Source organism: Nicrophorus vespilloides, unplaced genomic scaffold (genome assembly GCF_001412225.1).
Source record: "Nicrophorus vespilloides isolate i.1.1-1 unplaced genomic scaffold, Nicve_v1.0, whole genome shotgun sequence".
NCBI lineage: Eukaryota > Metazoa > Arthropoda > Insecta > Coleoptera > Silphidae > Nicrophorus > Nicrophorus vespilloides.
This window is the reverse complement of record NW_017100111.1, coordinates 550,043-570,041: the sequence shown is the minus strand read 5'-3', so window position 1 is coordinate 570,041 and position 19,999 is coordinate 550,043. Positions and strand designations below refer to the sequence as shown.

The 19,999-nt window shown below is 33.6% G+C and overlaps 4 protein-coding genes across 12 annotated transcripts; 3 read left to right on the top strand and 1 right to left on the bottom strand.

Moving 5' to 3' along the window:
* Window positions 1-1,509: 1,509 nt before the first annotated feature.
* Window positions 1,510-9,083, bottom strand: LOC108568494 (zinc finger protein 726-like). Of its 2 annotated transcripts, none has more exons than XM_017929619.1 (6): window positions 8,696-9,083; window positions 7,975-8,517; window positions 7,274-7,908; window positions 5,123-5,364; window positions 4,724-5,020; window positions 1,510-1,781 (listed from the first exon to the last, which is right to left on the bottom strand). In XM_017929619.1, the coding sequence occupies exons 2-6, from the start codon at window positions 8,490-8,492 to the stop codon at window positions 1,764-1,766; spliced, it is 1,710 nt and encodes a 569-aa protein (XP_017785108.1). In that variant the 5' UTR covers window positions 8,493-8,517; window positions 8,696-9,083; the 3' UTR covers window positions 1,510-1,763. The 2 variants fall into 2 exon arrangements, with proteins under 2 accessions (XP_017785108.1, XP_017785107.1); XM_017929618.1 differs by lacking the exon at window positions 1,510-1,781 and adding an exon at window positions 3,044-3,614.
* A 78-nt stretch (window positions 9,084-9,161) lies between these two features.
* LOC108568497 (transcriptional activator protein Pur-beta) lies at window positions 9,162-14,956 on the top strand. Of its 6 annotated transcripts, none has more exons than XM_017929622.1 (5): window positions 9,162-9,300; window positions 9,981-10,025; window positions 11,641-11,756; window positions 11,842-12,408; window positions 12,464-14,956. In XM_017929622.1, the coding sequence occupies exons 1-5, from the start codon at window positions 9,258-9,260 to the stop codon at window positions 12,620-12,622; spliced, it is 930 nt and encodes a 309-aa protein (XP_017785111.1). In that variant the 5' UTR covers window positions 9,162-9,257; the 3' UTR covers window positions 12,623-14,956. The 6 variants fall into 6 exon arrangements, with proteins under 6 accessions (XP_017785111.1, XP_017785115.1, XP_017785114.1 ...); XM_017929626.1 differs by having other exon boundaries at window positions 12,477-12,618; XM_017929625.1 differs by having other exon boundaries at window positions 11,842-12,426; window positions 12,477-12,618.
* A 1,105-nt stretch (window positions 14,957-16,061) lies between these two features.
* Window positions 16,062-17,576, top strand: LOC108568536 (sodium-dependent phosphate transport protein 1, chloroplastic-like). The gene is made up of 2 exons (XM_017929705.1): window positions 16,062-16,673; window positions 16,736-17,576. The coding sequence occupies exons 1-2, from the start codon at window positions 16,209-16,211 to the stop codon at window positions 17,501-17,503; spliced, it is 1,233 nt and encodes a 410-aa protein (XP_017785194.1). The 5' UTR covers window positions 16,062-16,208; the 3' UTR covers window positions 17,504-17,576.
* Window positions 17,577-17,689: 113 nt separating this feature from the next.
* Window positions 17,690-19,610, top strand: LOC108568537 (dnaJ homolog subfamily C member 5 homolog). Of its 3 annotated transcripts, none has more exons than XM_017929707.1 (6): window positions 17,690-17,897; window positions 17,990-18,281; window positions 18,518-18,649; window positions 18,939-18,995; window positions 19,138-19,285; window positions 19,376-19,610. In XM_017929707.1, the coding sequence occupies exons 1-6, from the start codon at window positions 17,872-17,874 to the stop codon at window positions 19,411-19,413; spliced, it is 693 nt and encodes a 230-aa protein (XP_017785196.1). In that variant the 5' UTR covers window positions 17,690-17,871; the 3' UTR covers window positions 19,414-19,610. The 3 variants fall into 3 exon arrangements, with proteins under 3 accessions (XP_017785196.1, XP_017785195.1, XP_017785197.1); XM_017929706.1 differs by having other exon boundaries at window positions 19,138-19,309; window positions 19,376-19,609; XM_017929708.1 differs by lacking the exon at window positions 18,939-18,995 and having other exon boundaries at window positions 19,138-19,309.
* The last annotated feature ends 389 nt before the right edge of the window (window positions 19,611-19,999 follow it).

Below are 19,999 nucleotides of genomic sequence, written 5' to 3'. Positions count from 1 at the left end.
ATCAAACTTGTTTAGTGTTGATTATAGGTCTGCATAATATTTGTTTGTCTTGATTGAAATCTATGTTTTATGAAAAACAATTAATAAAAACTGTTGCATACAAACATTGACACAATCAAATACAGTTGACATCTGCTGAGACAACACAATGAAATCTAGTAAGCCAATCAGTATAAAAAGTTTACATTTATCAACACTATTTAGTTCCTCGATTAGTCTGGATTCAAATATTTTGGCAGAACCGATTACACTATTCGAATTATTACTGCACTTATAAATACTGCAATACCTCGCACAGTGCGGCGTCGATCAGTGCTGATTCACTATAGTAAAGTTTGAAAATAAATGATCACTAAACAAGGTATGTTTGTACTTACATATATAGCAATACCTTGCACAGTGCGTCTTCGAACAGTGCTGATTCACTATAGTAAAGTTTGAAAATAAAAGATCACTATACAAGGTATGTTTGTAGTCATATATATAGCAATATCTCGCACAGTGCGGCTTCGAACAGTGCTGATTCACTATAGTAAAGTTTGAAAATAAATGATCACTATACAGGGTATGTTTGTAGTCATATATATAGCAATACCTCGCACAGTGCGGCTTCGAACAGTGCTGATTTACTATAGTAAAGATTGAAAATAAATGATCACAATAAATGATTCACTATAGTAAATTGTTATAGTATTTGTTTAGTTCCTCGATAAGATTAGAATATTGGCAGAATCGCACTATACCTCGCATAGTTTGTACTTATATATAGCAATTTCTCGCACAGTGCGGCGACGAAAGTCCTTATTCACTATAATACGGTTTTAAATTAAACAATCGTTTTTGATTATGCAATTGTTTTGTTCCTTGATTATTTAGTTTCTCGATTAGTTCGGTTTCAAACACAGCGAAACAGATTACCTGCACTATAAGAGTTATTCATGCACTTATAAATACGGTAGTACCTCGCAGTGCGGCTTCCAATAGTCCTGATTCACCATAGCACTGTTCTCTTTATCTACTTAATTAGTTTCTCGATTTGTTCGGTTTCAATTACGGCGAAACAGATTACCCGCACAGTATCTCGCACAGTGCGGCTTCCTGTTTGATAGTCCTTTAGGTCTGTATTCGCTCTTCATAAAATCTACCGCTCTACATAGCTAAGTAAGTAAATTTAAAAAAAAAATATTAGTATACTTCATGACAGCCAAACAAACTTGCAGTAAAACTACCAAATAAAAAAAAACAAGCAAGCCACAACATAAACAAAACTAATTTACGACAGTTTTATAGACAATTTTTTTTTTTGGACTTTGTTGATGAAAATCAAGACATCTTGCAAAATTCGAAAGGACTAAAGATTTTTGGATTAACATAAGGAAATATTTTTTTTAAATAAAAATAAACAAATTTTAAAATAAAGGAAAAAAAAACAAATTTAAAGAGTTGAAATAAATGTTAAAAATAGTTATTTTTTATTATTATTAATAATTTTTTTTTTGTATATCCCCCTTCAATAAAACCCCTCAATTTGATTCAAAAATACAACTTTGAATATTAAAATTTCGCTATATTATATAATATATATATATTATAAAAAAAACAACAATTTCAGTTCGTTTCTTTTCAAATTGCAAAAAAAAATAATTATATAGATAGGCGTAGGCAACTGTGAGTCTGAATGGAAAAGGTCCACGGCGAACAACAACAATAAAACAATAGAAAAAACAATGGATAGTTTTCGAGTTACGAACGAACTGGGGGGGTCACTGCAAGTATGGAACCTGAAATTAAAACAAAAGAATAACATGCGTTGCAGATAATTTTTGATTAGTTTGATGATTTTATCATATTAGTTTACCAATTAGCATTAAGCGTTAGTTGCCAAACTTAAGTTCAGAGCAGCTAAAGGTTAAACAAGTTATTGTCGAATTATTTTTCATTGATTCTCAATGTTTCACTGAGTAAAACGTATAGCAAAATCTTATTATACCTCAAGATATTTCTTCTAAATAAATTTGTTTTAGAATTCACAAAGTGTTTGAGCATTAACGGATTTAGAATCTGCACATTTCCATAGATCAAATAAGAAAGTTCTTTATAGAGTGCAATTTACAAGTTTTCTGATGAGAAAAGTAAGTAAGTCTATATGCACTTACCTCTCTTAAGGTGTACAAAAAAGCTATATCATAACATTTTGATGCAAATTAATATCAAATATACAAAATCTTCAAATAATTCAAACTATTTGATGAAGAAAAAAAAATAAATAAGAGTACTATTAACTAATTAACAACAATTCAAACAATCTACGTCATTCAAAGTGATGAAAATACTCTTACCTATTACAAAATAGACCCAAAATCCTATAAACAAACACTTTCTTTGTAATCTCAACGAAAATTAATCTTTCACTTGTATATTATATAACTTTTTCGATAAAGCAAGTTTGTTAAGTTGCTGTTTAATACTTGATTTAGTTATTAAGAAAATACTCCAAACACTTAATGAATTAGTCAAAGTTAATAGTAATTTTGATTTCTCTATAAATAAAAAATAACTAAGATTAATAATTATAATAATAATAATAACAATATTTATTAGTTACCCAATTTACAGAGAGAGAAAAAAAAAGAGATAATAATAATACAATTAAAATATATATTTGTATATAATATAAAGATTTAATAAAAAAAAAATTAGTGTTAATCGGTGATCTCTCGGAACCCAAAAAAAAAATAATATTTATATATAATTATAATTAAAACTCTAAGACTATTTAGTTTAGATGTAGAAAATAATATTCGCTAGGATATTTAGTATTTGAAGATGAAACTTGATCTCAGTTATTAATCGGAGAAATACAAATCAATCTTAAAAACTTTAGATATTAATTATGACATTAACAACAAACAAAATCTCAATCGTATAAACCTATTTCTTGATTAATAAACAAAAAAAGTAATAACTAATATATTGAAGAAAAACACTCAATCTTTTTGATGGATTCACATTAGCACAAAGAATTTCGTTTTTTTTTTTTTTGATTAATTGGCTGTGTTCAATTGAAATAATAGTCTACAGTCTTTCGGATACAAGTGACGTTCCAGCGCCTTCTTATTTTATTCATATATTTTATTTACGATTTACGTTCTGGTTTAATTACTTCTTTTTTTTGTTATCAATTAAGTTTAAGTCCCCCAAGCGAAACAATCAATAGTGTTTGTTTTTTTTTTGTTTAAATAAAAACAAAAAGCGAATCCTAAAACGAATCGCAAATCCGAATACGTGCCGGAGTCGAACGAACGTGATCTCTCGAAAGTTGTGGGCGGAGCAGCTCTGGCTCCTCCCCCCCTTCTTTTTTCTTTTTCTATTTTACAGCGCATATGTATCAAAAAATACTTCTGAAATCGGATTCCAACAGTCTTCAGATCAGATCAGTATAGAAAGAGTGAGCGAGTGAGTGAGAGAGAACTTAAGTCACACGGTTATACTTTGTACTTTTTTCTTATTTTATGTGTGTCAAATCAAGCACCTTTTTTATTGAGGGATAGGCTTTTTAGTAGAAATATTTTATCTGGATAAGAGATTTTTCCTCGGTGCCAGTAATGGTAAGACTAAAAACAGAAGAGAAAATATATTCAATATTAAATATAACAATCTATTTTCAAAAAGTCGTATAAAATTTTCAAAATTTTTCTTTTTCTTTTCAATTTGTTAACAATAATTTCACGCTTAAACTATTTATATACCGTTTCATTATATACACTGTATTGTTTTATCGTTTTTACTTGTTGTTTCTTTTCATTACTCATTAATTTACTGAAATAAATTGAATACGATTCTGTACAAAAATATAGATTTCGTTTTTATTTTTTATATATATATTAATTATTTTAAAAATTTAAAATTAAAAAAAATCAATCAATCCTTTCCAAGAATAAAATAATAGTTATTATTATTATTAAGCACTTTCCTCTATGTTCAATATATGCATTATTTATACGTTATTTATTTAAAAAAATTAAATAATAAAATAATAATTGCATAGAGGATTCTCATTGAATTATTATTAACTAAAAAGATAATCAAAATATATAAAACTAAAGCAAAAATAATAAATGTTTGAAAATATATTTTCGCATTTGCACAGAAGAAAAATATATATATATATATAATATATAGAAAATACAAAATTTTAATTTCGTAACAGTTTTTTTGTTTCTGAACAAAAAACTTTCCGTTATGTACATTATTATTATTTGTTTATTTATTTATATAAGCGTCTTCCGTATTATGTTTATGTTTTACTCGATCTCTTGATTAATCTCTAAATGTCTCGTTTATCTCAGATATTTATATATTTACAACAACAACAAAAATATGAAGAAAAATAATTAATATATTTGATATATTACTTCTATCTATAATAAATGAAAGAAAGTAATAATAATTGTGTGTAGTGGAAATCTATTATTATGTTTTGAAATCAAATGTTTAGTTTGCTTTGTAGTTTTAAGCTAATGATGGTAAATGATATATGTAAGTGATTAAATGAAGAATAATAATTCGAGAAATAAAATATTTATAAATATATATGTATATACATATATATATATATTTGTTTGTTTGTTTATATGTATATATACTCTGTGTATATATAGATATAAAGAAATTAATTAATAAGAGTGATGAGAGAGAGAGAGAGCTTTTAAGAAAGTTGAACCTGTAAATCAGACATCTCCATATCGTCGGTAATCTCTGCATCCTCGTACTTGGTTTCCACCACGATGTCCTCCGTCGTCGTGTTGTCCATGTTTCCGTCGTCGTTGTCGCGATGGTTCGACTGGTTCCCATCGTTGGGTTGCTGCTGCTGGGACTGATTCTGCACGGCGTTCGCGGGATTGTTCGCTTTCGTTCTGCCGTACTTTTCGTGAATATTCCTGTGCCTCTTCAAGGCGAACCTATCACTAAAACCGACACTGCAGATATCACATTTAAAAGGCTTCTCCCCACTATGAACCTGAGAACAATTCAAACAAAACAAAAATTGCAAAACCATTATTAGAACGGGCAGCGTTTCCCCCCCCCAACATCTTAATCTTATTAATAATGCACACATTACTTTTGCGTGGTTCTTCAGATGGGTAGCCTGATTGAAACACGATCCGCAGATGTCGCAGCGGTACGGTTTTTCGCCAGTGTGTATCCGCCGGTGATTCCACAAGGTCGAATGTCTCGCGAACGATTTGTCGCACACCTCGCACACGTACGGTCTTTCCCCTGAATGGATGCGTTCGTGGTTCTTCAGATGTGGCGATTGCGAAAATTGCATTCCGCACACGTTGCATCTGTAAGGTTTCTCGCCTAAAATACACACAAAATAAACATATTTAAGTATTGATTGTCTAACAACAAGAAGTTATCTCGTACATTTCAATTTATGACAGTTCAAGAACGGCTAAACTATTCCAATACCGGTAAATTTTGATAAGAAATACCGGTAATTTGGGTCTTATTGATTTAAACATTGAAATTTAGTTTTCAGAACATGATATCTACATTGCTACCTATACACTTAGCTATAGAAGCTGTAAGTGCACCTGATTCTACTTTTCTTTACTTAATACCAAAGTTAACCATAAATTTATAATTGATTTTATGTATTCTATATCGACGCATAAAGTTTTCGAATGTTGTCTACTTTTTGCACAATTTGTCCACAATTCTCTATAATTTAAGAACATACACCAATAAGATAATCATAATTTATTTCAGTTGAATTAATCTGTCATTCAACTACTATTGTCAGAAGATGGTACAGTTGTCGTTCAAATAACGAAAAATTTGATCATGTCTTGAGTGATTTAGATACGATTTAATTCTCAGTAAAAACTGAATCTGAATATTAAAAAAAAAACAGTCTTGTAATGTATTAAATTTATTTCGAATTTGTTATTATTTCAATGAATTGCTTTTTTATGAAGTAAAAGTACGTTTGTATATTGCGGACAGAAATTTTTCAATTTAAAAAAAAATACCGGTAATTACTGTTAGTTAACCGGTAAAACTGTTTACCATTTAATTTGGATGCCCTAACTGAAACTTATTCTCCTTGAAAACAAATAACCACAATAAATGAGTGAAAAGGACAACTTTTTCATTACTTTACTGGACAAAACAATTTATAATTGATGGTCAATGCTGATATTATTTATTTGTTAGAAATGATTTCATAATCAATAAATACGTATTGTTGGATATATAGTTTCTACACGCAATATGTTTTAATAGATTTCGTCGCGATACAAACATGCATATATTCTATTAGTTTCGACTAATTAACTTTAATTAATTGAATCCTTATTATGCTTCATAATTTAAGTCAGTAATTACACTGCAATTAATATTAACTTTATATTCCAATAATATATTACGAAATAATGTATGTTCTCTGACAAACATGTTACGATTTGTAAACGAAATAATCCAATATAAGTAATTTAATTATATACTTAACATGATCGTTCGTGAATAGATTCGTATAGTCTTTCTGTTTTACTTATATACAGCAATTCGTCATAAACTTGACACTCTAGTTCTATTCTATTGTAAATCAAGCAATTTTCTCTTTTTTTTATAATGTCAAATTACATGTAAGTGGAGCGAAGTGACACAAAATCGATATTTATTTATGATTTTATATCCCATATAACTTCTAAATAAAATCTTGTAAGATATTGTTGATATATACGAATAAAATAACCACAATTATCTGTAATTATTTTATTTCAACATACAAGTATGAAATATTACATAACATATGGTATTTCTATATATTTGATAGTCATTATACATGTACAAATTAACATATGTTCTCCACTAACTTTGTATATATACCGATAAACTATATACCGATAGTATATTTGCTTCTAAGTAAAGATTCTATAGTACAATGATTAGATTACAATCACTAATGTTCGATTCGAAGGTTTACAAAACAAACATTGACGTTAAAATATCACATATTTAAAGCAGAAATTGTTCACTTGAAATTAATAGTAGTAGTAGAAAAAGTCCAATTAAAATATAATTTTTAATTAATTAAGAATCATTATTAACGTTTAAATAAGCGCTGGTTCAATCAAAATAAAGTCTTTTTGGCATTGATATCAGCCAAAAATATGTAAACAGTCTAAGAACACATTGTTGTTGTTGTTATTATTATTGAATAGAAATAAATAAAGACGATATTCAATGATTAAAGTTCACTTACCTGTATGAATACGCGAATGGTTCTTAAGATAGGCGGCTTTGGCGAAAGCCAATCCGCATATATTGCATTTGAAATTCTTCTCTCCTGTGTGCAATCTCTTGTGGCTCCACAGCGAGCTATACCGTGAAAATGAACCGTTGCAGATGTTACAATGAAACGGTTTATCCACGTTATTTTGCTGGTTCTTTGAGCCACCGATAAAAATAATGCCACTACCATTGCACTTGGTACATTTCGTGACAGATGCAATGCCTCTCCGCTTCACTGGATGGTTATTCTTCACTCCAATTGGGATACTATTTTGCGTACCCAAATTGGAGGTGCTCGTTTGCGTACCAGTGGTTTCCTCAAACTTCACCGGATTATCAGCAGGTGTTGTTGCCACCACAAATATTTGAGGTTGAATTGCTTCCGCACTAAGACATGTCTCACATTTGACTTTCATCACAGCCCTCTTCTTATTACTGTCCTGCGGCAGCGGTGCACCGCAGGTCTCGCAATTTTTAATTTTCAACGTGTTCTGTGGCTGCTGCTGCGGCTGATGCTGTTGTGTTTGCTGTTGATGTGTCTGCATACGATGGGACTTTAAATCCGTCTGCGTATTGAATGCAAGACCACATTCCTCACACGAAAATCTGAAAGAATATTTGTGGTTCAGTTGGGTGGTTCTGGTAACGTTATGATGTAGAATTGTGAATTACCTTATTCGATCAGCAGAAACAATTTGTATTTGCTGTGGTTGCTGCTGGACCTGAACAGTGATTTGTTGTGTTTCGGGTTGCTGTTGCTGGGGTTGCTGATGAACTCGTTTGTGATGGTTTAATAATCCTAAATGGGCAAACATAAGGCCACACACTTCACACTTGAAAGTAATATTACCAATATTGCTGATATTGGTTTGGGCCAAAGACATTTGATTAACAAGTGCATAGTTATAACTGAAAGGCTGTGTTATATAACATTTGTCATCAGAGAGTTGAGACATGTTAACAGTTGAATTGTGTGTCTGAGTCGTTGGCTCAATTTTATGTATCATATTAACATTAGCGTAACAGAAGGAAGGAAAAGCTTGTTGCTGTTGTTGCTGCTGTTGTTGTTGTTGCTGTTGCTTATTGTCAGTTGTTTTTTCAGCTTTCTCCTGTTGTTGGGGCTGTTGCTGTTGAGGCTGGCCATACTGGATCTGAGACTGTTGCGTCGTTATAGTGTTGGGGTCAAACATTGTCTAAGATTAAAAGAGGCCCCCCCTGTCAAAACAAAAGAAAGTTGAAAAAACAATTGCATCAAATTGTTGGATGTGCGCGAATTCAAAAGTTTTCTCTTTCTTTCCGCCGGCTACGAGAGCAAGCAAGAAAAACAACAAAGATGCTGATAAAATTGAAATGAAATAAGGATATGCGTTTTAGTGGAACAAACAAAGAGTACCCTAGAGAGAGGTGCGTCTCACTCGCAGCAGAAGCCGCCTCCGAAAGTCACTTGTGGAGTTCAATCCAAAACCCCAGGTTTTCTGTGGGGTTGCAATACTTGCCGGGGCCGCGATAAACGTGAACAAACCAAAGGGAAAACTCGCAGAACGCGCGGAAATTCGCGGAAAACACTTGCGTCTATCTCACTTTAGAAAATGGCCGACTTACATGGCCCTCTTTGTTACCTACATGCGACGCGCTTTTTTCACGGATGGTGGGGGTAGAAGTTTCACGACGGCATTTCGGAACTGCCAACCTAACGCCGCCGAATATTCAAAATTTGAAAAGCGAAAGTGCAATTTCGAATTTCGCTGTCGACCTATGGACAAGAACGAGAAATAAGATCGCGGCTGAATGCTCGATCAACCCTCGACCTCCTCGCCACCGTTCAATTTATAATTCCGATAGGGTTATGGTTTTTGGCATGTTGGTCGCAGTGGGTGAGCTGGGTTGAGAAGGCAAGGCAAACAAAAAAAAACACACACAGTTGCGGGCTTAGTGTGAGTGTGTGTGCGGTTGAGATGTCGGATTTAGGAAGCGGAGATGAAGGGTCCAGTTCTCAGAGTGAGTACAACATTCTCTGGCGCTTTTGCATTTCCATTGGAAAATTTGCGAATTACTGAGACGTTGTTCCCATGGGGGGTCGCTAGAATTTCCTCAATTATGGGTACCCCAATGTTTGACGTTTCTCCACTCTCTATCTCTCTTTCGTATGCTTTGCAGACTATACATGATTAGACAGTGATGGCAAGCAAAAATGGCCGATCCAAAATACTCGTCTTTTTTCACTCTTTTGTTTGGTAGCTTAGACGCGACCTTCAGCCGCATCAAACCCCACCAGTTAATGAAAATAAAATAAGAAAACCAAACCACAAATCGCCTACAACAGATCGTTGTTGTCTACATTATATTTCCATCATGAAGAAAAGACTTTTCTTTATCTACACCAACCCCCCCACCCTCTTAAGCAATGCGTTCCGTATTGTCATAGGCTGCTACTGACGATGACCTTGGCCAATAGTGATTGGGTTGAGAATCTGCTAGCTGCTGCTGCTGTCATTTATCCTTTCTATCCTGCAGCACTTTTGTGTCAGAAATATTCTTAATCAATGTAGCACAAAGTGTAAATTCACTATCAAAACAGTTTTTTCTTTTTTTACTTTTAAATTCTTTTCTTTCGAGGGATAGTAGGGAAAGTACTCGAATAATGACGGAATCCAATTAACATTTCTGTTGTTTCACAGAATACCAGCAGGGAATGGATCAGGGGAATGCAGATTATGACCCAGGTGAGCTGCAATTCACTGATTTCTCGCTAACAGAAACACGATTCTATCGTATAATTGCAATTCACTCGCGAATCTTATCCCTACTAACTTCATTTGCTCCAAAATTACAATAAATTCCCCAACTCATCTGTTTATTTTCCTACAGACATACTTGGTCTAGTATGTATATGCGTCACCTGTTTCTATATTGTCAATATTGTAGGCAACTCAAACTACATTCAATTCCAATTGGAATGTCAAAATTACCTATCTTGTTCATACATGGTGCTTTCTATTACCATTATAATAACCTTTCCCAACTCAATAGGATTTGTCTATTCTAAAGGTTTGTTAGTGCAATCAGTGAAATGTATACACATTGGTCCAATAAAATCATATTAGGTAAATTTGTTTGTTTATCTCCATTGTTTCTATAATTTTTAGGTTAGCTAAATGTATAAACCAATAATTTCTACTTATATTCATAAATATTATATAAATTTAGCATTTAGCAACTTATTACTATAATACTATTGTGTATACAATATAAAATCTTATGTATAAAGAGTGGAGAACAACATTTTTTTGTAATAAAAAACTCATTATTGAGGAAATTCAAGTCACAACTGTTTCTAGTATATAGTTAGATGTAAGCAGATATATAATTTCGTGAAACATTGTGGTCTTAGTATTTGTTTACAATATATTACAAAATAAAGACGATTTTATACAGTAAAATAGATAATTTTAAATAATATATATATTTTACAATATAGATTTTCCTTCAACTAATAATTACTATAGTCTGAGCTTCTTTTTCAAACTGATATATGTGTCAATAATTGATGAATAATTATATACTTATTGATCATGTTTACAATACCAATTTAATTTGAGTATGCAATTATTTTAACCATCACGTTATAAGTAGGTCAGTGGTCTTGAACTTGAGGCTGCTGCAGAAAACGTTATATAGGAAATCATGTACTGCGATCGTACAAGCGTTAAAAGCTTTGTTTAAATAAATGTCAATTACCGGTGACCTTAACTTTGAATACAATTCCTCGGTTATCTCAACATTAAGAACATGTACTTTTTTGTAATAGTTATTGTATTATTTTTTATTATAAATATATTATGTAATGATTATGGTGGATTTGTATATAATCTTTGCAAATTTAATTAAACAATTTGTCTTATAAATACATAATGTGTTTAAATGACGAAATATTAACGTGATACTTATTCGCTTATAATATTAACAATAATTTTTTAGCCATATAATAGAACATAACATAAATTTGATGTAAATAAAAAATAAAATGAAAATAATTATAAAAATTCCATAATAAAGGAGTTTATTTTTGATTTATTTTCAATTTTTTCTAGAAAATTTAATTTTGTATTTTATATATATTAAATATATGGCTAATAAATTATTGTTATTATCATAAGCGAATATGTTAAAATTTTATTTTAAAGTGTCAGTCGCCGAGTTGTCGCGTATCCTTTTAAATTGGCGTAGACAGTACATTTTTTTTTGTCGATTTTTAGATATTCTGCTAATTGCTCGTGGTTTTGAATTTGGTGATTCCTATATCTATTTATAATAGTTGAAATTTATTTTACTTTCTAGCTCAGCAGGGACAGATGGAACAGGAGTTGGCGACGAAGATGCTGCAGATACAGAGCAAAAGGTTCTATTTGGACGTGAAGCAGAATAGACGGGGGAGGTTTATTAAGGTGGCCGAGGTAATAATAAAAAACAAACAAAAAAAGCCGAAACAAAATAGTATTGGGGTTTGGGAGCTCTAAAGGGTGTAAAATGTGGGTTTAGATTGGGGCTGATGGTAGGCGGTCACAAATTTTCTTGGCGCTGACGACGGCCGGCGAGTTCCGGGACCATTTGAACGCGTTCAGCGATTTCTACTCGTCCCTGGGACCACCAAATCCCGACACTGTGCCCGACGATGGAAAGCTGAAGAGTGAAATGATGCTGAAAGAGAACAGGCGCTACTATTTGGACCTGAAGGAAAACTCCAGGGGACGGTTTCTGAGGGTATCGCAGACCATAACGCGCGGCGGTCCTCGCTCCCAGATCGCGATTCCCGCGCAGGGGATGATCGAGTTCAGGGACGCTCTGACCGATCTGCTGGAGGAGTTCAACTGCGACGATCATACTTACAAACCCGACCTGCCAGACGGTCGGCATCTCCATGTGGACAACAAGAATTTTTACTTCGACGTAGGCCAGAACAATCGCGGCGTTTACATGCGTATTAGCGAAGTGAAATCCAATTTTCGCACGTCGATCACCGTGCCCGAGAAAAGCTGGCACCGGTTCCGCGATATTCTCGCCGAGTACTGCGACAAAGCGAGACCACCGATCCATGATCAACCGGTGGTGAGTAGAAAAATACTTGTGAGATAAAGAAAAACCTTTGCTTTCTGAGTGGCAGCCAGTAGTTTTAGGGCAATGGTACTATCCGCGGCCAGCAGCAATACACGGGACCCAAATAAGAAGGAGGGTCCCAGGCAGCAACGACGGCGCCGTTGGTGGTGGCGGCGGCGGCAACGGCAACTCTCCCACTCAGAGCCCTTCTTACAACCAATTGTGATTAGATCTTTAAATTATTTTTTTAATTATATGTTACTAGTATCAAAATTTTATAATATTACTACGATCATGATGATGATGACATTTAGAAAGAAAGAGAAGAAGTTGACGGAAATAATGCGAGCTGGCGGGGACCGCACCCACCAACCCAGGATCGCTTTCAATATTACAACGTTATTATTATCATTTTCTTATTGTTTTCAATACTTCTTTAAACAAAGTTAATTACTGTATTTTCTTGTAGTAGACTGCTAGTCAACGAGGGTGGGCGTGCGTACGCGATTCGATTCTTTATTATTATAATTGTTATATTTGTTGGCCATCATCAATCCAAGTGTACGAGCTCCACTAACTTCAGACTCTCAACCGAAAGAATCGCCCATAAACAAAGTGCCTAAATTACTTTATCCCAGTCATATTTTTAGAATTCTTCACTATTTGAAGGTAATTTTAAAATTTAGTGATAAAACTCGAATCGATCGATCGATTCAACAATTCCCGATACCAGTATTCGAATAATAAGTAGACTCGAATGAAACATCTCACGTACATCTCTATCGAAGTGGACAAAAACCTAATCTTATTTACCGAAATTTCGTTAGCATCGGTATAATTTACGGTACGCCACGATATTTTCTACATTCGAATACTTTTATTGGTGTATAATGAAATTTCGTGATATTTTTAGAATAGTATAGTTTATTAGTATTGTGATCAAGTAAGAAAAATGGAACGTGAATCCCAAGCATCAAAGAAAAGAAAAAGCAATGATGGTGATCAAAAAAAAAATTATATATATATATAAATTAATATAAAGTAGCTCAGGGAAAATAATGAGCAGCGGAACTCGGGCTTTGTTTATCGCCGATTTGTGCTACATTTTCTCTTTGAAAGCGAGTGAAGCTTGTATAATTTTTATGCTTATTGCGAAAGACGGAAGCATTACAGAAACGCGTGCGCCCCCTTCAGCAGGCTTTCGTTAGATCTTTTTAATTAATCGATACACAGATTATAAATTTTATAAATGTTGCTATATTTAACAAAAAAAAACATAAAAACATACAAAAAAAAGATTATAAGAGTAAAAAGATTACAAATCTTTTGTAAATTCGTGGACTTGGAAAAGCGAAAAGTCCAAATGCAGATACAGAGGGAAAAAAGAAAAAAATGTATTATTATTATAATTATTAGTTATGAAATACGCTGAAATGCTGGACATTTTATGAATATATTATATTATATATAAATATATATGAAGAAAGAAAGAAAAAAAATAAGGGAGAAGAAACTATATATATTATATGAAGATGAAGGAAGTAATGAAGCTGTGACACGGCCCCCAAATCCTCTCTAATAAAAAAAAATGCAAAATCTATTTCAAGTGGACTAGAGGAGTTGTCCGTTTGATTCAGATTTTCGGAATAAATGAATGAAATACAAAAAAAAAATAATTACAAGAAAAGAAAACGTAAAGTATATTTAATTAAAAGAAATATCTGCAAATGTATTTTATAGAAGAAACAATTGAAAAAAGTACAAATAACAAATGAGAATGAGTTATTATTTAGACTGTGGAAAAAAAGTTATCGGGGAGATCGCGAGGTGTACAACTTGATGGATGTCCGAACGCCTCGAATCTCAATCTCAGTACCTAAATCGCTACACAGAATAACAAACAGAAAATATAAGCAATGGAGCAGCAGACGAATCAGTTATTAAATAATTGTAATAAGGAATCGAGGAATCCTTGATCTTTTAGGGATTCGCAAGTTTAAATAGAGAGAGAAGAAAAAAATGAAAACAGAAACTAATTGCGAAACCTTCGACGAAGATGATGATGATGAAACAACAGTATTCCCAGTACAAAAAGCTTGAGCCAAAACATGGAATGCATGCATTACGACTGCGGTTTCTGTTTTGATTTTTTTTTAGTTTCTCCCAGATTTACGTTTAGATAAGGCCATGTGTTCTTTATTGATTATTCATTGGTAAAGATTAAGAGGATTATGCAAAAAGAAGGAGTATAAGATAAACCATAGATGTTAAATAAATGAAGAAGAAGAAGAAAAAAAATCATAGGTAGGACATTATTCGGAGTGGACCGGCTTCGCGCGCGCCCTCCTTTCTTGTGGTGTTTTCTTTTTTGTTTGTTAGCAGATTTCTAGTTTTTTTTTTTCGTAAAACGCGTTCACGGAGGAGGAAATATTTATAAAAGATTATATAAAAGAAAACTTGAATATGTACTTTAACTGCCGGATATTGTGAGAAGATTGAATTATATAATGTCATATCGTCGGCAAGAAAAAGTTGAGAGTTACACTTTTTACACACAAAACACATACACGAGACACACACACACTCATTAATTTATATATTATAGTTATGATGATTGTTTTGTTTAATTATTATTTTTTATTGATGAATATTAATTGATTTGTTTTTTGTGAATTCGAGCAATTCAGTTTAAAGAAAGAAATTTTGATTGGAAGGTTGGAACGAAAAAAAAAAAGAATAAAAGATTTTTAAAAGTTTTCCTAATGGCTAATTGGTTTTCTTTTGTTTTTATTTTTTCCTTCTTTTTTTTTGTTTTTGTTATTGTTGTATCGTCCTTTGAATTGTAGTTTTTAGTTAGGGTAAAACTTTAATTATGAGCGAAGAAGAAGAAGTGAATTGTGAATATATATATATAAACAAATTAGCAATAACTCAAATGTCAAGTCATGCCAAGAAATATGAGGTCTTACATTTAATGAAAAAGAATAAAAAAAATAGATTTTTATTGCGATCAAAGATTACTACTACTACTGTTATGTTATTGTTTCTTTGTTTGTTTTGGTGTACATGTTGATTGATATGTTTGTTATTTATATATAAAAAATAATATGAAATATTTCTCTTCTATAAAAATATATATATACATTTATTTTCGTAATTCAAATTTTATTTTCTCGGCCCGGTGAGTTTTTTGTTTTGTTATTGCTTTCCTAATTGGTAGCAAGCAATCAAAAGAGGAAGAAAATTGAAATCCTTCACTGGAAAAACAGAAATTTTGATCCTTCATTTGGATTTGCAGTGGACTGGAAGCCATTACGATTTGTTTGTCTGTTCGTTTTATAAATATGAATAAAGTATTTTCCGAAATATTCACACCTTTGTTATACTACTGCCACTACCTTCTGATTTCGTACTGATTTGTATAAGAATAATAGTTTAAAATTTGATTAAGGCTACTAAGGATAACTACTATTAGCCTATAGATCATAGAATTATCTAATTAAAGTAAAAACTATGGTCTATTAACTTTAACAGTTCGGGCTAATCAGCAATTTTAATTACTTTTAATCAATTTATTTACAAATTTAATTAAATGAAGTAAAAGTATCATTATTTTTTCTCTTAATTTGTTCTTGAGATTCAAATATAAATATTTTGAATTGAATGTTGGTAGCGCGTACCTGACACGCGATCATGAAAGCAAGCAGCATACGTCAAAGTCGAAATCGTTTTGACAGTTGTCGACAGTTCTGTTACTGTTTATTAAAACAGTACGAAAACAATGGAAGTTTTGAATTAAATAATCTATTAAGATGGCCAGGATACGGTGGTTCACGCGTACATCGCGGATAATCGCGTTATGCAGCGCTGCGAATTTCATAAACAGTGCGGACAGAGTCATAATGCCAATTGCCATAGTTCCGATGACCGAAATCTTCGGTTGGTCTCTGCACGAACAGGGATGGATTCTATCCGCGCTCGCATGCGGTTACTTGAGTAGCCAAATCATCGGAAGTCTCTACCTGCCGTCCATCGGGGTTAAGAACATGCTGGTCAGTAGTGTACTGCTTTGGAGCATTGCCACAATCATAACACCTCTGGTCTCGTCCAGTATTGCCGCATTGATTGTGTGCAGAATCATATTGGGATTTGCTGAGGGCTTGGGACTGCCAACTATATTCCACCTGTTTGCAAACAGCATCCCAACTGAGGGAAGATCAAGAGCTTTTGGGTACTTGATTGCAGCAGGTTCAGTTGGGCAAACTGTAGCTTCTGTTGTAAGAATACTATTGTGAATATGTTCTATATTTCCATTATTAATGTTTTTTTTTATTTGCAGTTTACTCCACATATGCATTGGGCAAATACATTTTACATCTTTGGAGGTATTGGACTGCTGTGGGTTGTCATGTGGTTATCCTTCTACCCTGACAGGCCATTGGGTGATGTAGATCAGTACATTCCTATGCATGAAACACAGCCAAATGTGATGTCTTTCAAAGGTCACTTGCTCAAGAAACTGTTCTGCAGGAGAGCCCTGTGGGCATTGTATGTTGCCCATTTTGCAATGAACTGGGCCTCGTACATCGTGATGCAATGGTTGCCAACGTATTTATCAAGAACTTTGGGCGCTGACGCCCACTCGCTAAGTTTAACTGCAGTTCCGCACATTCTCAATTCAATATGCGGAGTGATCAGCGGTCATTTAGCCGATTCTTTGCTCCTGCACAAGTCTTGGAGCGTCCTAAACGTGAGACGCTTGATGACGAGCATCGGATTGGTCGGTCCGGCGCTTTTCCTATCGATCTTCTGCGTCGTCGACGAGCGTTTCTTGGCCATCGTTTTCATTTCAGTTTCGATGGGTCTGAGCGCATGCAACTATGCCGGTCACCTGAGTAATCACGTCGACGTAGCACCGAACCATTCGGGCATTACATTTGCTATCAGCAACACAATAGCCACCATTCCTGGTGTGATTTGTGGCCCATTAACTGCGCACCTCGTTACATCCTCCAGCTGGGTCATGGTCTACCTGATCTCCACAGCAATCAATTTACTAGGCGCATTGTTTTACTTCACAAACTGCGCCGCGAATCAAGTCATCTAGAAACCCTAAGATTGTAAAGCATTTATTTATTGCCCGTTATTTTCTGTATATATATATTGGATTAATTAAAAAAAAACAAATAAACAATATTCAAAATAGTTTTGTGGGATTTACTTTCAATGTTAGGGACATTTTGCTTTTACGGTTGACGATGTTTTCCAGTCAGTCATGTTGCAGGTGATGATCTTACTGGTGGCGCCAATTTGACAGTTCATGTGTCTGCGGTCCTGTCAAGTTTGCACCGACGTCCGAAACATAAATTCCAATTTGCCTATTTAAATGCACGGCAAGATGTTGGCAGTTTGTTGATTCGAACTAGAATTACGTTTGTCGCATGACTTGATTTAATTAAATTCGATTAAGACACGATGGACACACGGGGAAGGAAACTATCGTCAGTATTTTTGAGCCAGTGTTATCATTGGTGATTCATTCTTTAATCTAACGAATTAACGTTTTTTCTTTCTTTCTTTTTTTTTGGCGCAGCACCCAAGGGGAATCCCTGTACGAGATCCTGGCTCTGCCCAAAACCGCCACAGCTGAAGAAATCAAGAAGACGTACAGACGTTTAGCCCTCAAGTTCCATCCGGATAAGAATCCGAACAATCCAGAAGCCGCCGACAAATTCAAGGAGGTGAACAGGGCGCATTCGATCCTCAGCGATGCAACCAAACGGAATATTTACGATAATTACGGCTCGTTGGGTCTGTACATCGCGGAACAGTTTGGCGAGGAAAATGTCAATGCCTACTTTGTTGTCACGTCCACTTGGTGCAAGGTATACATACACTCCCTCTCAATGTTATTGTAACAGTTTGTATAGTAACTAATCTAAGGTCAAATGTATCAAAAACTAATCTACAAATTGAAAAAGGTCAAAATCCAGTTGCAGGAACCATGCCAGACAATCTTAACCCAACTATTTTATTTGCGTACACACAAACTTGTCCTTGCAAAGTAATTGAGGCTCTAGTACTATTCCATTTCTTAATTCTTATCTTTTTCTGTCCACAGGCACTGTTCGTGTTTTGCGGAATCATAACAGGCTGTTACTGCTGCTGTTGCATGTGCTGCTGCTGCAACTTTTGCTGTGGCAAGTGCAAACCCAGACATCCGGAGGACAGTGGTGATTATCACAATCTAAATGTAAGTTTAATGTAATTTAAAAAAAAAGAAGACAAACTGATTGTTAGTTAAGACTTGGGGTAGTTGCTTTTCCTATATTTTGTTTTGAAGCCCTACAGCTTGATTCAATTAAGGTAACTATACAACAACAACAACAGTCATATTGAATCATTGCATCCTTATGCTTTGTTTTATTTATTTATTTTTTTCACTCCCAGTCTTTTGTTTGTTTATTATTGTTTTGTCCCCTTATTTGGTTTCATTTATTTTTTGGTAGCAATAAGGATCTTTTGTTTATATGATTTTGCAGCGTGAGAATGCCGAAGGTGGATCAGGGCAACCGATCACGCAACAGCCCCACAAATTGGTGAGCATAGAACATTTTGCACTGAACTATAGTTTTATTTTTTCGGGATGGGTTTGTTTACATTGTGTTTGTAGATGCTTATTTTTGTATTTGGTGTAGGAGTTGATTTTATTATTTTGGGTGTGTTCTCGTTTGCTTGCAGGAGGATGGAAGTGACGAGGATTTCGTCGGACTGGCGGAGGGAAGTCCTCCAGTGACCTCGCAACCATCTCCGAGCAGGAATGCGCAACCCGTGTTCGCAATGCCCGCTCCACCATCCGCGAATAACGAAAGTGCCGCTCTGAATCAAGGTGATCATCCTGTCTATACACCTGGTGATTGTTCTTCATTTCATCGTTTACTTCGATTGTAATTGATGTTTTCTCTATTTATTTTTTTAGGGATGACCGGCGGAACGTCGACACAAAGCAGCTGGTAGTTATTTTTAAGTTTTTTTTTTGTCTCCACTATATATTAATAAAACGAAGGAAAGATTTAAAAAGAAAAAAAAAGAAAAATCATCCGTCTTGTTTCTATTGATGATATATGAAACTAAAACTAACGTTGTTTAAACGAGGAGAGAAAAGAAACAAAACATATTTGCGGCACGTAAAATTAATAATCGAGAATTTCCCTTTTTTTCATCTATTCTATATTTTTGTTTCGTTCTAAAATTTGAAAACGCAAATCAAGACAACTTTTTTTAGTATTTGTTTTTTTTTAATTTCTATTTCTTTACTAATTTTTATGATTAATTATGTACGTATCAAAACAAAAAGTAAATAATAGGAAAATGTCTAACGAAAAAGAAGGTCAGTCAGTATTGATGTGGAGAAAATTACAAACTGGATGTAGTGTTCAGTGTTGTCGTTTTTGTTTTTATCTTCTGTTCAAAGTTTATTTATATCCGATACATTTGTATATTCTATTGTCGATTATTTCTTTTCTACGTTACGTTACGTATATATATATATTTAAATAATTATCCATAGCTATCTAAGTATCTGTATTCCAAATATGCACCA